General features: G+C 39.2%; 1 protein-coding gene across 10 annotated transcripts in view; it reads left to right on the top strand.

The window, feature by feature from the left end:
• Window positions 1-4,545: 4,545 nt before the first annotated feature.
• Window positions 4,546-17,378, top strand: part of ATRNL1 (attractin like 1) — an 853,525-nt gene continuing 840,692 nt past the window's right edge. For 9 of the 10 annotated variants that reach the window (XR_004028677.1, XM_030806602.1, XM_030806597.1 and 6 more), the window contains exon 1: window positions 4,547-5,219. Coding sequence is in view for 9 of the 10 variants with exons in the window: in XM_030806602.1 (XP_030662462.1) it covers window positions 4,927-5,219 (293 nt within the window). In the remaining variant the exon portion in view is untranslated. Of the gene's footprint in view, window positions 5,220-17,378 lie in introns of all 10 variants that reach the window. The other variant, XM_030806582.1, reaches the window with a different exon arrangement.

The raw sequence follows: 17,378 nt of genomic DNA, 5'->3' as shown, positions 1-17,378 counted from the left end.
TTACCATTCAATATGTAGATTTTCACTTAGTCTCTCAAGTTCCGGTTGTGTACCTCACTCCCTCCTTCTACTGTGCCTGGTGCTCCAAGTCTGGAGCCTCTGATTCAATTTCCCAAGAGATTAAACCTCTGTCAGGGCTGGGTTTGGGGTAGTGTTTAGCTTTTTGGGATGAGAGGGAGAGTGTGGGTCCTTATTCTGCTCTCAACCATTTCCCTTATTTTTATCCTAGAGCCCCACCTCTGCCTTCCTGGTAACTCTTGCATCTGAGTCCTGAGGCTTTCTGGAGATCTTTGGGAGAGACAGATTTGTTTCTTGTTGTTACTCATCTCTGATGGTGTGTATGTTTTAGTTATTACTTCTCCATTCACTTTTCTCCTTCATTGACACTTCCAAATGCCTTCTCACCTCTGATCTACAAGTTGGCTGTTTTCTCATTTTCTTTATCATCGTGAGTTTATACCTGAAAAAAATTAAAAACAAAAAACAAAAAACAAAAACCTTTCCTGTCATGTTGGTAGAGTTTGCAGAGAGAGCAGAGGTAAATGCACACACTTGATCTACTTTGTTTATCAGGAAGCCCTAGCCCATATTTTTATTGAATTAGATTTCACAAAAGACAAGTTTCTGCAATTGGCTATTAGCAATCAACTTTTTTTGGTGACAAGACTGAATATTTAGGATTAAAAGTTTAAGGATGTTCATTTTATTTCCCAGCTAAAAAAAAATGTAGTAGCCCAGCATAGTGAATTTATAATCTTTGGATTTATTTCCTTGGATTTACTTATAACAATATGTTTGAAATGTGTTAAGTAGAAAAATTGGCAGAAGTGTATGTGTGTGTTTGCAACTGTGACAGCAAGGGAAACCGATGGAAGAAAAGAATGAATCCAAGAGAATGCAGAATGTTAGATTTTGATTGGGACGGTGGTGGTGGTTCAGATCCATAGCCATATAAACATTTTAAATATAATCAATAATTTTTTAATAAGTCCCTAAATTTGATGGTTGTTTTTTTAAACTGTTTAATGTTACAGACCATTCATCATCTATTAGTGTCTTAAGAATACTGCCCCAGTTTTGCTGTGGGTCCCTTTGAGTGAATGCATTTCTAGCTTTTGAGGCCAGGCTATCTGCAGCTCTCATTATCTTGGTTGCTTTCAGAAGCCTCATATAAGCCAAAGGGCGAACAATAACCAGAGAGCAGAGATTCTTAAATTAAGCAACTGAAAAGAGTCTGCTTTGGTTCATTAGCCCAAATAGGATCTTTTACTTTTTGAGTAGCAATCAAAAGATATTGGATCTACCACTTCTCTTGTTCTCTTAAAAAATCACTTACATTTCCTTTAAACAATCTGGTGATGTGATACCAGATTTTTGCCCACCACATTATAACACCATCGTTAAGTAGTATGAATGGAAATGAAACATACACCTCAAAATATCTAACGGTCCTGATACAAGGCTAAAGAAAACAAATAGTCTTTTCTTATCTTTCCCCTTGGATGAATTTAAATAGATAATTCTTAACAGTTTCATCCTACTTCAGTAGGGTGAATTTTCCCCCAGTATGGCTTTGGAGTAAATTTTCACCTTTTTGCTAGATTTATGACTGCTATTACCAATACTATGAATTATTTCAGTATGATATAGCACTTCTAGGAGGTTGACTCTACTTCATTGGAAAAAAGAAAATATGTTGGAGTTTTAAAATTTCTTGATCATAGAAGGTACTGAAATATAACTCATGATTCTAGGCAAACTTTGCCATTGAGTTTTTGTGTGACCATTTAAAATAATTTAAGTTTTCTGTGTCTACATTTGTAAAGTATATGACACTCAACTGTATAATGAGCTCACAGTCTAGTGAGCTTGAAAAAAGATAAGCTAATCTGGGGTAGAAATCATGCTTTATTCATATATTTTTTTTTTGCTTAAATTCATAATAGTTACTCAGTAAATGTTGACTAAAAGTGTTTGAGAGAGAAACAAAATACAGGGTGAGTGAAAATTCTGAGATCCTTGTGAGAATAATTCATATAAATTTAATATATTCAGCTTGATTCTAAAGGCAATGTTGAGAGGAGGCCCGTGGGGCTGCATGTTCTTCAGTGTAATGTGAAGTACTGAGCTGATTATAGTGGTTATTCAATTAAAAGATATGTATTTTTAAATTATTATTATACTTTAAGTTCTGGGATACATGTGCAGAACGTGCAGGTTTGTTACATAGGTACACACGTACCACGGTGGTTTGCTGCACCCATCATCCTGTCACCTACATTAGGTATTTCTCCTAATGCTCTCTCTCTCCTAGCCCCCCACCCAACAACAGGCCCTGGTGTGTGATGTTCCCCTCCCTCTGTCCATGTGTTCTCATTGTTCAACTCCCACTTATGAGTATATTTTTAATGGGCAAGCTCTGCTCAAATACAGGCTACAGTCAGTATGTGACTGAGCTGTGATCTCTCTTGTCAAAGGGACTACAGCGCATCCTTTGAATTACCTTCACACTCACTGACTGTTTTAAGAGTTTGGCCACTTTCCCCACGTCTGAAAGCGACTCTACCTTAGATGTGAGAAAGATGTGGCTGACTTTGGCTGGCAGATGGAGAAGAATGGAAAAGCAGCAGACAGTGTTCATGCATGGCTGACACTAGAAAGAATTCTTCTGGATTTCACAGTCATTGAAATGAAAAGACGTGATCCAGAACAGGATCTTCCTTTTAACTGGTGTCTGCAGTGTTCTCTCCTCTGCTTCTTCACTCATTTCAAGAAGTCTCTAAGGGGCAGCCTGATGTGGAAAAGATGTTAAGGGAAGAAGGGGGCATCCTAATTCTAGGTTTGATAAGGACATTTTTGATACTGGTAAAACCCTGAAATTATGGAAATTATGATTTGTTCTGTATGCCAATGAGAATCGTGGTTTTCCTTTTGCTCTTTTCCTTGCGAAGGAGCCAACTCCTTCTGGATCTTTGTTTTTATTTTTTCCTTCTTAAGTAGCTGAGGTATTTGTAAACCAAGCCAACACGTGTATTTTATTCACCAAAGGAAGAACAAAGCATCTGCTAATAGAAGCAGTGGAAAAAGCACAGCAGTCAGAGGCCTCGTGTTTAAAGCTCAGTTCATTACTCCTAACCTGCCATTGGCCAATATTTCAACCTTTCTGAGTTGCTCTTTCTCATCTGCAAAATGGGGTTAATGGAGGATTTCATCTGCAAGTGGGGATAAGAGACATGAAAAGAACTGACGCGAAATAAACACGAGTTGAATCCTAACAATAATATTTTGACTGCGTAGTTACAACAAACTTTTCTTTTCTTTTTTTTTTTCCGTGAGAAATGCCTTTGGTGGATTTCGAATTCTTTTTCATACTGCCTGTTCTTTGGTGGGACTCCAGCAACACTGCTGTAACTCGAGGATATATGGCTGCAATGTGTGTTTGGCGTCTTTTCTCAAGGGGGTCAAATAAAAAGGCAACTGTTCAGAGAAGGCACCAAAGTACAAAACAAAAATCTCAGAATATGCCAGCCAATCTTGGAAAGTCATCTGAAGAAGAAAAAGTGCTGCTGAGGAAGGAAAACGGCCCTTTTGTGGGCATTACTTCTGCTCTTCTGAAAAAAAGCACCGATGCTGCAATATTTTTCAAGGCAAAATATCGTCCCAGATGGAGGAGGGAGCACTGACAAGCAGAAAAGGAGAGACGCGGGGTTTCGAGGCAGCGTCTGTAACGGGTGGAGAGCGCGGGGCTCGGAGCCTCGCAGTTCTTTGTTGGGGGCGGGGGCTTCGTTATTTCCGAGGCAGCAATGGCTCCCCGTCGGAGGTCCCTCCGCGGAGACCGCCTCGCGCCTCTCGCAGTCCCCAATCCCCGCCCCTCCCAGCCCTCGCTGACCCTACAACGTGGTCGGACTGCGGTACCTTTAAGGCTTTTGCCTGCTGCACATGCTCAGCTCTTTGTGTGTAGTTGGAGTTTTTCTCTCTTAAGAGAAAAAGAAGAAATAGGCACGAGGATGGGGCGGGGGAAGGGGGAAGCGCTAGGGAAAAAGCGCTGCACTTTTGCAGCTGCAGACGGCTGACGGGAAGGACTTCTTTTCTGCTGAAGCTGCGAAGCCTGTGTCGATCTCTCATTCGTGGGGCTCCCGGGGCGCGGGGTGCGGGTGGGGTCGGGGTGCCCGCACGGGCCGGGGGGACTGGCACACGGGCCACACCTGGGGGGCCTGTCTCCCGTCAGCGCGCGGGCCTGGCGGGGTGGGCGCGCGCGCGCGGGGGGGCAGTCCCCGGTCCCTGTCAGGGGCGGGGCGAGACCAAGGCGCCGGGCCTGTGGGGAGGAGTGTAGGCGCGCGCGAGGGCGGGGGGCGGCCTCACGCATCGCGGGCTCCCGGCGCTGCCGCTGCGGCCGGCTCGAGGCACCGGAGACAGAATGTCTGCTGGGGCGCCCTTGGCTGCCGGGCGGGCGAGGCGGGGCTGACCGCCGCCTCCCTGATCGCCCCCTTCCGCGTTGGGCGCGCCCACTTCGGAGGCGCGCGGCGCTCGGAGCCGGGGCAGTTGGCGCGGGCCGCGGGCGAGGCGGGGCCGCGCGCGGGGTCCCCTCCTCCTCCCGGTCAGGTCCCCTCAGGAGCGCCGGGCGCAGTCTGCGCCTCCCGCTCCCCGCCTCCAGCCGGGTCCGGGACGCCGCGGCTGTGGGGTCGGCCCACTAAGGACAAGGTCAGGAGACTGGGTGGCGATGCCCGGGTGCGACTGGAGGCAGCCGAGCGGAGGCGACGGCGGTTGGGATCTGTCCCTCCTGACCGGGGAGCGGGACTGGGACAGGCGCCGGTGAAGAGGAGGAGAAGCGGCGGCGGAGAGGTTTTCTGCGGCCGGAATTCCCCTCAACAGCATCCCTGTCGGCGCCCGCGAGCGCAGTCTCGCCGGGCAGGGGCGCCGTGGAAGATGGAGACTGGGGGCCGGGCCCGCACTGGTCCCCCGCAGCCGGCGGCCCCGGGGCTGTGGAGGGCTCGGCCCGCGGGCGGCGGCGGCGGGGGCGCCTCCTCCTGGCTGCTGGACGGGAACAGCTGGCTGCTGTGCTATGGCTTCCTCTACCTGGCGCTCTACGCGCAGGTGTCCCAGTCCAAGCCGTGCGAGAGGACCGGCTCCTGCTTCTCCGGCCGCTGTGTCAACTCCACCTGCCTCTGCGACCCGGGCTGGGTGGGGGACCAGTGCCAGCACTGCCAGGGCAGGTTCAAGTAAGTGCCTTCGCCGGACCCCGAACCTCCAGCCCTGCCTCGCTCCCGTCGCGGCCTTCCCCGCCCCCGTCGCGGCCTCCCCCTCCCCCGTCGCTGCCTCTGATCCCCCCGGCCGGGAGTGAACCTCAGCGCGCGGTGGGAGCGGGCGGGAGTGGGGCCCGCGCCGCGCCCCCTCCAACCCCGGGGCGTCCCGGGAGCGCTCGGGCCCGCGCGGAGCCCTGACCGACGGGGAGCAAAGCAGTTCTCGAGCGTTCCAGATGTCCGCAGCGACTTCTGATCCGCTGCTCAGCACGAACATTTTCACAATCAGTTATGATGCCCAGCACCATTTTCTTGGGATAATATTTTAAAATCAGAAATTGTCCAAGTTACTTATGAAATACATGCGCATTGTGAAAAATTCACAAAAGTGTAAAGGTTCAGTTATGATCTACCAGTACTTCTCTCTTTCCCCATCCTCCGCTTCTCTCTAGAGGTGACCCCTTCTAACATTTATTTAGTCATCATAGTGATCTTAATAAGTAGAGTTTATGATGGACTTGCTAAGTGCCAAACACTCTTCTAAGCGCTTTATGTCGATTTTCTCATTTATTCCTTACAACAGCTCTATGAGTTGCTAGAATTATTATGCTGGATTTACGGAGAGAAATCGAGGCGATACATTTAAGTAACTTGGCCAGGATTACACAGTAGTAAGGGCCGAGTTATGATTCCAAATCAGCTGGCACATTCTGGAGCCAGTACACACTCCAGAATGTGTACTTTTAACGAATTTGCTGTGTTGTATTTGCTAGGACAATCTTGAATTGAGAAATACAAAGGTGACTTTAGGTTAGATAGAAGGATGAAATACTCGGACGTTTTTATGTGGTGAGGATAATGGATTTTTTTCTAATCCGTTAATTCACTATCAGCTTTTGTGCGGGAACATCGCTTTTGCTTGTCTGAAGCTCAAGGAGCCTAAGAAGTTTGCTTGCTAAGGTGAAGGTACTTTCTTCTTACTGCTTGGTGTTTATTACATTCTTGCCTGATATAAAAAGCAATGGTCACAGTGTAGGGGAGTAGCAAAAGTCAGTTAACATTTGGGCAGGCTTCTAACAACATGCAGGTAACAGTCATTAAGAAAGTCAGCTTCTTAGTCTTCTAGATACTTAATATGAAGTTTGCTGGCTGGTTTGTGGCTCTTGAATATTGTAGATTACTAATATTGTTAGGCTGATAGCCAAAATCTAGGTGAAATTTCTCTTGGGCCCTAAGGCAAAGGTAAGACTGGTTCACCTTATTAATGTATTCTAGGACAATTTCCTGGAGTTTTAAACACAGCATACTTTCCTTTTTTTTTTTTTTTAAACTTACTATTGCTGATTAAAATAAATGTCCCTTAAAGCTCAGTGTAAAAATGTATATTTTTTAAATGGCACTTTAAAATTTTAGGTAGAGTCTATGATTTAAATTAACTAGTAGGTTTTGGAAGTGAAATCTTAAAGTAAAGTTTTATGAAATTTATGCAATAGGTTGAAATTTTTCTAGGGTTTGTACTTTAAAGTTAGTATAGTAATGTAGTTTAAAAAATACTTTTTAAAAAAATTAGGAGAGATGCTGATTAAAAGTTTAAAAAGTGTTTCAAGATGAGGAAAGAGATCTTAATGAATTCTGCTTGTTAGTTGCTTTTTTTGCTTGTGTTCTTAAACGTTTGCTATGACAGTAGAATTCAGCGTCTTTACCTAGCAAGAGAGAATTTTGAACATATAAACTGGTAGTCAGCAGTGAAAAAGCCTCATCCATATTTTACGTTTTTTTACATAAATAGGGAGAGTGCCTGATTTATATGTAATTTAGGGATATTGGCTTTTGTCTGAGTGAGTTTGCTCCGTTTGTCTAAAGAGGACAAAAATTGCTGCAGTCCTGAGAAGCTTCATATTTATAATACATTTTAAAGTAGCGGAACTTGTTAGCTGGATCAGCAGCCTGTGACCTCACTAGCAAATGTTGTCCCAGTTAAAAAGATCACAGATCAAGTTAAAACGAGCTTAAATAACATTGAGAGGTGGTGTTCATAAACAAAATACATTAGTGAGTAGAAGAAGAATAGATATTTGATGTAGATATTGTTAAATAACAATAAATCCTGAGATAATCACTGAGTATTCATCATTTCCTTGGAAGCTATTATTTCCTAGGACTCATTGTACTCTATTGGGTAAATGCTTTTGCATTTCTCTGTGGAATACAAGCTATTAATTAGAGTAAATATAACTGGTGTAACTATCTGTGTTTTTATTATGTATACTCTTAGGTATAAAGAACACATTGGTATTTAATGTTAAAGAGAAGGATTATATTTAGTAGAAAAGAATTCTTCTTGGTAAAGTACATGCAAATAAACCTATGAAAGGTTTATTTGAAGATAGTAGCTTGTTTTACCTGGCATTTGAAGTAGTAACACAGTGGGAAAGACTTTAACAAGAAAATCTCACTTCACTAATTATCTTGAAAATCTTTTTCTAAACTGAAGGATAGCCAACCTTACAAACAGACATCAAAAATGATTGATCAATCTTGGTAAGCAGGTGTCAAAATTAATTGGTTGGCTCCATGGTAACTTAGCTTTTTTTCTACTATAGAGATTTCGCCAGGGAATAAAAGTGTTCTTCAAATGCTTCTTGAGGATAGAAGATTGATAGTTGGGGGAAGAAATGCAGAAGCAAATATAGTATCAAAAGTGGTACTTCAGTTCTCTTAGCATTGATTCCAGTCTTCTGTTTCCATTTGAAAAGAATAAAGCACTCAGAATAACAAGCCATTCCTTCCTTACACAGGCAAAACAAAAGGAACATGGATTTTTCAGCCAAAGCTAGACTAAAGGATTTGGGATTGAGAATAGGAAAATATATTTGAAATATAATAAAGATACAGACTCTAATTCAAGTTGTATTTATTTGACTAGTTCAGTGTAATGTTAAGCAAGAAAATATTTTGCTATAATCTATTTGAATGACATTCTCTTTTAGAAGGGAGCTCTTGAGAATTAATTTTGTAGAGTAGTTGAGATTTATATAAATTTATATAAATATAAAGAGTATTGCTCTTTATATTAGTCAAATATAAAGGGGTATATTTTTACCCCTCTTAGGTTAGTCAAATTTGGATACTTCATTTCACGCATTTAAAATGGAAGTATGCTGGGTGCCGTGGGAGGCCGAGGTGGGAGGATCCCTTGAGCCCAGAAGTTTGAGACCAGCCTGGAGATAGTGAGACCTCAAATCTACAAAAAATATTTAAAAAGTAGCTGGGCATGATGGCACACACCTGTGGTCACAGCTACGCGAGAGTGAGGCGGAAGGATTACTTGAGCTCAAGAGGTTGAGGCTGCAGTGAGCTGTAATCACGCCACTGCGCTCCAGCCTGGGTATCAGAGGGAGACTTCTCAAAATTTTATATATACGTATATGAAGCATTCTATTTGTAGTGACAGCAAAATGAAGATATAATGATATAATGTCAGGAATTAGATTGTTATTGTAAACAAAAATGGGCAGAATTAAGTGTGTAAACTCTTCCCCTAAGCTGGTAAAAATATATGCATATTGCCCGGCTTGGTGTCTCATGCCTGTAATCCCAACACTTTGGGAGGCCGAGGCAGGTGGATCATGAGGTTAGGAGATCGAGACCATCCTAGCTAACACGGTGAAACCCCATCTCTACTAAAAATACAAAAATTAGCCGGGTGTGATGGCACGCGCCTGTAGTCCCAGTTACTCAGGAGGCTGAGGCAGGAGAATCGCTTGAACCCAGGAGGCGGAGGTTGCAGTGAGCATAGGTCTTGGCACTGCACTTCAGCCTGGGCAACAGAGCGAGACTCTGTCTCAAAACAAAACAAAAACAAAAAAACAAAAACAAAAGAAATATATATATGCATATGTAAATACATATATATTTGGAATCCTTTTTACTTGTAAGGAAACTGACAGTAACTATAAACTTAAACTGAATGTACCCTGTCCCTAAGACTTATTTCAAAGTTTCATTGTAATGGATAATTTATATCCATGGATTATTTTTACATTATTAAAGTATATAATCACATGGTAGGAATTTAAAATAATTTGAGTGTTTCTTAGATTCTAAATTAATAAGGTAAATTACTTGTAGTAGCATAGTAGCATGGTTTTCAACAACACGTGTCTGCATGATTTGGCCCCTTTAGCTGATTAGACTCACACCTCCTTTCCTCTGCCCTGACTGGTCTTCTAAAGTTCCTTGAAAGTGTCACATTCTTTTAGGCCTTAGTGCATTTTATGCACAGTTACTTCTGTGGACTCTTTCCTGTCTGGTCTTTGCTTGGATGATTACTGATCATCCTTCTAATCTTAGCTTAAATACTAGTTTCTTTTTTTTTGAGACGGAGTCTGGCTCTGTCGCCCAGGCTGGAGTGCAGTGGCGCAATCTCGTTTCACTGCAAGCTCCGCTTCCCAGGTTCACGCTGTTCTCCTGCCTCAGCCTCCCGAGTAGCTGGGACTACAGGCGCCTGCCACTACGCCGGGCTAATTTTTTGTTTAGTAGAGACGGGGTTTCACCGTGTTAGCCAGGATGGTCTCGATCTCCTGACCTCGTGATCCACCCGCCTCAGCCTCCCAAAGTGCTGGGATTACAGGCATGAATCACCGCGCCTGGCCGCTTAAATACTAGTTTCTAAAGGAGGCTTGTCTGACTCTTCACACTAGGTTACCCCTTATATACTGCCCTTATAGCACTATTTTTCCTTCTTAGTATTGTCAAAAATGAGGTGTTTAATTATAATTTTGATAGTTATTTAAACAAAATTTTTAAGAGATTGAGGTATAATTGTCAAACAGCACAATTTAAAACGTACAATTTATTTACTTAAATTATACAATTTGACAAGTTTTGTCATATGTATTTGCATCTGAAACTGTCACCACAATCAAAATCATAAAAATATCAATCACGCTAGAAAGTTTCCATGTGTTCCTTTGTAAACCCTCCCTTTTCCAGTTGCCTATTCCTGTCCCAGGGCAACTATTTATCTGCTTTCTCTCACTATAGATTTGTTGGTATTTTCTAGAACTTTTTGTAAATAGAATCATATATTATATACTTCTTTTTTGTCTGGCTTCTTTCACACAGCATGTTTATTTTGAGATTCATTCATGGTGTATTAGTAGTTTATTCTACTGCCGAATAGTGTTCCAGTGTCTGGATACACCATAATTTGTTTATCCATTCAACTGCTGATGGACATTTGGACTGTTTCAAATTTTTGGCTGTTCCTTATAAAGCTGCTATGAAGTTTCATGTGGAAGCCTTTATATCTTTGTATGGTCATATGCTTTCCTTTCTCTTGGGGAAATAACCTGAGAATGGCTGGATCGTATGGGTAGATATATGTGTAACTGTTAAAGAAACTGACAAACTGTTTTCCAAAGTAGTTGTATCATTTATGTTCCCACCAGCAGTGAGTCAGTGTTCTATCTAGTTAATTTCACATCCATACCAATACTTGGTATGGTTAGTCTTTTAAATTTTTGTGATTCTAATAAGTGAATGGTATATGTTTGGGTTTTAATTTGCATTTCCCTAATTACTAATGATATTGAGTATCTTCTCATGTGCTTACTTGCCATCTGTTTATCTTCTTTAATAGGCATTTATTCAAATCTTCTGCATGTTAAAAAATTTTCTTACTGATTTTTGTGAGTTCTTTACATTTTCTGGATTACTAGCTTCTTATGAGGTATATCATTTGCATATATTTTCTACCAGTCTGGGGCTTGTCTATGAAAACACAATGAAAAGAGAAGGAAATCTCTTGACAGAATTTTTCAAAGAATCTAAGTTTTAAATTGATTAATTCCAGTTTATCATTTTTTTCTTTTATGGATTATGCTTTTCATGTTGTGCCTAAGAAAACTTTGCCTAGGCTGGGTACTGTGGCTCATGTGTGTAATCCCAGCGCTTTGGGAGCCTGAGACAGGAGGATCACTTGAGTCTAGGAGTTTGAGAGCAGCCTGGGAAACAAGGCAAGACCGTGCCCATACAAAAACATTTGAAAAATTAGCTGGGCATGGCAGTGTGCGCATTTAGCCCGTCTACTTGGAAGGCTGAGATGGGAGGATCACTTTAACACAGGAATTGGAGGCTGCAGTGAGCTGAGTTGTGATTGTGTCACTGTACTCCAGCCTGGGCAACACAGCAAGACCATGTCTTTAAAAAATAGAAAAAAAAAAAAGAAAACTGCCTAAACCAAGTTGATGAAGATTTTCTTCATTTTTTTTTTTTCTCTGGAAGTTTTGTAATTTTAGATTTTACATTTATATTTATGGTCCATTTTAAGTTAATTTCTATATATGGGGAGAGGTATGGATCCAAATTCAGTTTTTTGGCATATACGTATTTGTTTTAGCACTATTTGTTGAAAAGAGTATTCTTTCTCTGTTAAAGTAGTTTTGCACCTTTGTTGAAACCATTCATATATTTGTGTTTCTATTTCTGGACTCTGCTTTGTTTCTTGATCTCTTTGTCTATTTGTATGTCAGTACAACATTGTCTTGATTATTGTTTCTTTATAAGTCTTGAATTCTGGGAGTGTTTTTCAGTTTTGTTCTTTTCCAGTTATTTTGGCTACTCTGAGTCCTTTGCATTTCCATATGAGTTTTAGAATCAGCTTGTCAGTTTCTATAAAAAGCCTACTAGGATTTTGTTTGTAATTATGTTGAGTCTATAGATCAATTTTGGGGAAAATGAATACCTTGTCAATATTGAGTTTCCTAACATGGTATATGTTTATTTATTTAGTCGTTTAATCTGTCAGCAGTGTTTTTAAATTTCTGGTGAATAGGTCTTGCACCTCTTTTGTCAGATTTTTCCCTAAGTAGTTAATATTTTTGGATGCTATTGTAAATGGCATTTTTTAAACTTTCACTTTTGATTGTTGCTATTATACTGAAATACAACTGATTTTTGTGTGTTTGATTTTTTATCTTGCAATCTTGCCAAACTTATTACTTGTAGTAGATTTTTGCAGATTTCTTACGGTTTTCTACTTAGATGATTGTATTGTTTACAGATAAAGATATATTTACTTCTTTCTTTGCAATCTAGATGCCGTTTTTTTTTCTTGTCTTATTTCAGTGGCCAGAACCTCTATTACAGTAATGAATAGAGGTGATGAGAGTGGTCAATCTTACTCATGATTTAAGGGGAGATATTTGATCTTTAACCATGAAGTATGATGTTATCTGTAAGTTTTTTTTAGATGCCTTTTATCACACTGAGAAAGTTTCCTTCTATTCCTAGTTTGCCAAGAGTTTTTACCAGTGATGGAAACTGGATTGTATTAAATGCATTTTCTGTGCCCATTGAGATAATCATATGATTTTTTCAAGTTTGTTAACATGGTGAATTATGTACATAATCTTTGAATGTTAAACCAACCTTACATTCCTAAGATAAACTTCCTCTGACACGATATGCTTTCCTTTTTATTTTAGGTTGCATTTGGTTTGTTAAAGTTTTATTTAGAATTTTTGTATCTGTGTTCATGAGAGATATTAGTCTGTACTTTTCTTATATGACTCATTTTGGTGACAAGATAATGCTGGCCTCATATAATGAGCCCCATGGGACTCTCCTGATCATTTGCTGAAAGAGTTTTTATGGAATTGGCATTATTTCTTCATTAGTGTTTGGTGGAATTCACCATTGACGCCCTCTAGGCCTGAAGTTTTCTTTAACTCCAAATTCAACTTTTATTAATATAAATTCAACTTATTTAATATACAGAAGGCTATATGACTAGAATCCTTTAAAATATATTGGCCAGAATATTGTCTATCTTGGTAAGTATTTTTTTGTGCATGTGAAAAGAATGCGTATTCTTCTATTGATGGGTGGAGTGTTGTATACATTTCAGTTAGGTCAACTTGGTTGAGTCTTGTTTAAGTCTTCTACAACCATTCTGATTTTCTGTCTGTTTTTACCACTTATTGAGAGAAGGCTTTCTTCAGTTATAATTTTGTATTTACCTGTTTGTCCCTGCAGTCTTATCTGTTTATCCTTCATGTATTTTGAAACTATGTTATTAGGTGCATAAAATTTTGGATTATGTCCTCCTGATAAACTGAGCCTTTATCATTATCCAATGACCATTTGTCGAACAGACTATCCTTTTTTCATTAATGTCTTTGTACCTTTATTGAAAGTTAATTGGACATCTTTATGTATATTTATTTTTTGACTCTTTTCTGTTCCATTGATCCATATCTCTATCCTTTTGCAAGTTCCTGACTGACTTTATTAATGTATCTTTGTGTGTATATATACACATATATACGTATATATACACATATATACGTATATATACACATATATACGTATATATACACATATATACGTATATATACACACATATATGTATATATATGTGTATATATGTGTATATGTATATATATGTGTATATATGTGTATATATACATATGTGTATATATGTGTATGTATACATATATGTGTATATATGTGTATGTATAAATGTGTATATATGTGTATGTATATATGTGTATATATACACATTATATTTGAGACGTGTATATATATACATTTGAGATGTATATATATACATTTGAGATGTGTATATATACACTTGAGATGTATATATATATATATATACACACACTTGAGATGTGTGTATATATATATATATATATACACACTTGAGATGTATATATATTTGAGACGGAGTCTCACTCTGTTGCCCAGGCTGGAGTGCAGTGGCACGGTATCGGCTCACTGAAATCTCTGCTCACCGGGTTCAAGCGGTTCTCCTGCCTCAGCCTCTTGAGCAGCTGGGATTACAAGCATATGCCACCACACCTGGCTAATTTTTGTAGTTTTGGTAGAGATGAAGTTTTGCCATGTTGGCCAGGCTGGTGGTCTCTAACTCCTGACCTCAGGTGATCCACCCACCTCGGCCTCCCAAAAATGCTAAGATTAGTATGTTTTTATAGTAAATCTTGAAGTTAGATAATGAGATTCCCCCAACTTTATTTTTATTTTTGAAAATTTACTTGGTTCATTTTGTTTTTCATATACATTTTAGAACAGTTTGTCAATTAAAAAAGTCTTGCTGAGATTTTTATTGAGATTGTGTTGACTTAGTAAATCATTTTGAGAATTGATATGTAAACAATATTGAATTATCTCATTCTTCATTGCGGTATGTTTTTTTCATCTATTTGGGTTTTCACTGATTTTTTACAACTGTTTTTGGTGGTTATCAGATACAGATCTGTGTATATATTTTTAGTTTTTTTTTTTTTTTTTGAGATGGAGTCGTGCTCTGTCACTCAGGCTGGAGTGCAATGGCACGACCTCGGCTCACTGCAACCCCTGCTTCCTGGGTTCATGTATTTTTTGTAGAGATGGGGTTTTGCCATGTTGGCCAGGCTGGTCTCGAACTTCTGACCTCAGGCAATCCGCCTGCCTCAGCCTCCCAAAGTGCTGGGATTACAGATGTGAGCCACTGCGCCCGGCCATATTTTTCGATTTTATACCAAAATATTTTATGTTCTTTAAGGCTATTGTAGTTGATAGTATTTCTTTTAATTTCAATTTCCAGTTTGTAGACTTTAAAAAATAATAAGGAAATATTATAAATGACTTTATGCCCATAAATTTGAAATAAATGAAATGGACCAATTCCCTGTATCATACAGATTAACAAAAGTCACTCATGAGGAGGTAAATGAAATGAATATTTCTATGTCTATTGAATAAATTGAATTCAAATTGCAAACCTTCAAGGAAAATTTCAGGCTCAGATGGCATCACTGGTAAATTTTACCAAATGTTTAAGAAAGAGGTAATATTAATTCTACGTAAGTTTTTCTAGAAAACAGAATAAGAGAGAATACTTTCTAACTTAATTTGCAAGGCTGGCATTACCATGATAAGAAAACCAAAGAAAGGCATTACCAGAAAAGAGCAATAGCTCTCATGAACACAGAAGCAAAAATCTTTAACAAAGTATTAGCAAATCGTATCCAGCAATACATAAAAAACATAATACATTGTGACCAAGTAGGGCTTATCCCAGTAGTACAAGGCTGACTAAACATTTGGAAATCTTTCTTTGGTGACATTTCCTCGCCCGTATCTCTTTATTTTTTATTTTTGTGGTTACATTATAGGTGTATATATTTATGGGATAGATGAGGTATTTTGATACAGGCATACAATGCCTAATAACCACATCAGGGTAAATAGGGTATTCATTACCTCAAGCATTTATCCTTTCTTTGTGTTATAAACAATTCATACTAATTATACTTTCTACCCATTAACCATCCCCATTTCTCCCACCCCAATACCTTTCCCAGCCTCAGGTTACCATCATTCTACTGTCTATCTCCATAAATTCAATTATTTTAATTTTTAGCTCCCAGAAATAACTGAGAAAATGCAATGTTTGTCTTTCTGTGCCTGGTTTATTTCATGTAATGTAATGACCTCCAGTTCCATCCATGTTGTTGTGAATGACAGGATATCATTCTTTTTTATGCCTGAATAGTACTCCCTTGTGTATATGTACCACATTTTATTTATCCATTCATTTGTTGATGGCCACTTTGGTTGCTTCCAAATTTTGGCTATTGTGAATAGAGCTGCAGCAAACATTGAAGTACAGCTGTCTCTTCAATATGCTGATTTCCTTTCTTTTAGGTATATACCTAGCAGTGGCATTGCTGAATTATATGGTAGCTCTATTTTTAATTTTTTGAGGAACCTGCAAACTGTTCTCCATAGTAGTTACGCTAATTTACCTTCCCACCAGCAGTGTAAGAGGGTTCCCTTTTCTCTATATTCTTGCCAGCATTTGTTTCTGTCTGCCTTTTGGATATGAGCTGTTTAACTGGAGTGAGATGATATCACATTGTAGTTTTGATTTTCATTTCTCTGATGATCAGTGATGTTAAGCACCTTTTTATTTACCTTTTGACATTAGTATGTCTTCTTTTGAGAAATGTCTATTCAGATCTTTTGCATATTTTTGAATTGGATTATTAGATTTTTTTTCTTACAGTGTTGTTCAAGCTTATTATATATTCTGGTTATTAATCCCTTGTCAGAATGATAGTTTGCAAATATTTTCTTCCATTCTGTGGATTGTCTCTTCATGTTGTTGACTGTTTCCTTTGCTGTGCAGAAACTTTTTAACTCGATATGATCCCATTTATCCATTTTTGCTTTGGTTGCCTGTGCTTGTGGGGTATTACTCAAGAAATCTTTGCCTAGTCTCCACGTGTCCTGGAGAGTTTTCCCAATGTTGTAGTAGTTTCATAGTTTGAAGTCTTAGATTTCTAAGTCTTTAATCCATTTTCATTTGTTTGTTGTATATGGTGAGAGATAGGGGTCCAGCTTCATTATTCTTCATATAGATATCCAGTATTCCCAGCACAATTTATTGAGGAGACTGTTACTTCCCCAGTGTATGTGCTTGACACCTTTGTCAAAAATGAGTTCACTGTAAGTATAGATTTATTCTGGGTTCCCTATTCTGTAATTGTTCTATATGTCCTTTTTTTTTTTTTTTTTAATGCCAGTACCATGCTGCTTTGGTTACTATAGCTCTGTGGTATAATTTAAAGTCAGGTAATATGATGCTTCTAGTATTGCTCTTTTTGCTCAGAATGGCTTTGGCTATTCTGGGTCTTTTTGGTTCCGCATACATTTTATGATTTTTTTTGCTATATCTTTGAAAAATGTCATTGGCATTTTGATAGGGATTGCCTTGAATCTGTAGATTGCTTTGGATAGTATGGACATTTTAACAATATTGATTCTTCCAATCCATGAGCATGAAATACCTTTCCATTTTTTTTGGTGTCTTCTTCAGTTTCTTTCATTTTTCCCTTGCCTAGAGATTTGTGGAACTTTGAACTTCAGTGAGATGATTTAAGGTATCTGGCAGAAGAAATTTCTAAGCAGCAAAGCATTCAAGATGTGATTTAGGTGCTGTTAAAGGCATTCCATTCTAAAAGGGAAACAGAGCATAAAAGTTTGGAAAATGTACAGCCTGACAATGATAGAAAATAAAATCCCATTTTCTGAGGAGAAATTTAAGCCAGCTGCAGAAATTTGCAT

Source organism: Nomascus leucogenys, chromosome 3 (genome assembly GCF_006542625.1).
Source record: "Nomascus leucogenys isolate Asia chromosome 3, Asia_NLE_v1, whole genome shotgun sequence".
In the NCBI taxonomy this organism is placed as follows: Eukaryota; Metazoa; Chordata; class Mammalia; order Primates; family Hylobatidae; genus Nomascus; species Nomascus leucogenys.
Note: the sequence above shows the minus strand (reverse complement) of the source record. Positions and strands in the feature narration are given on the sequence as shown.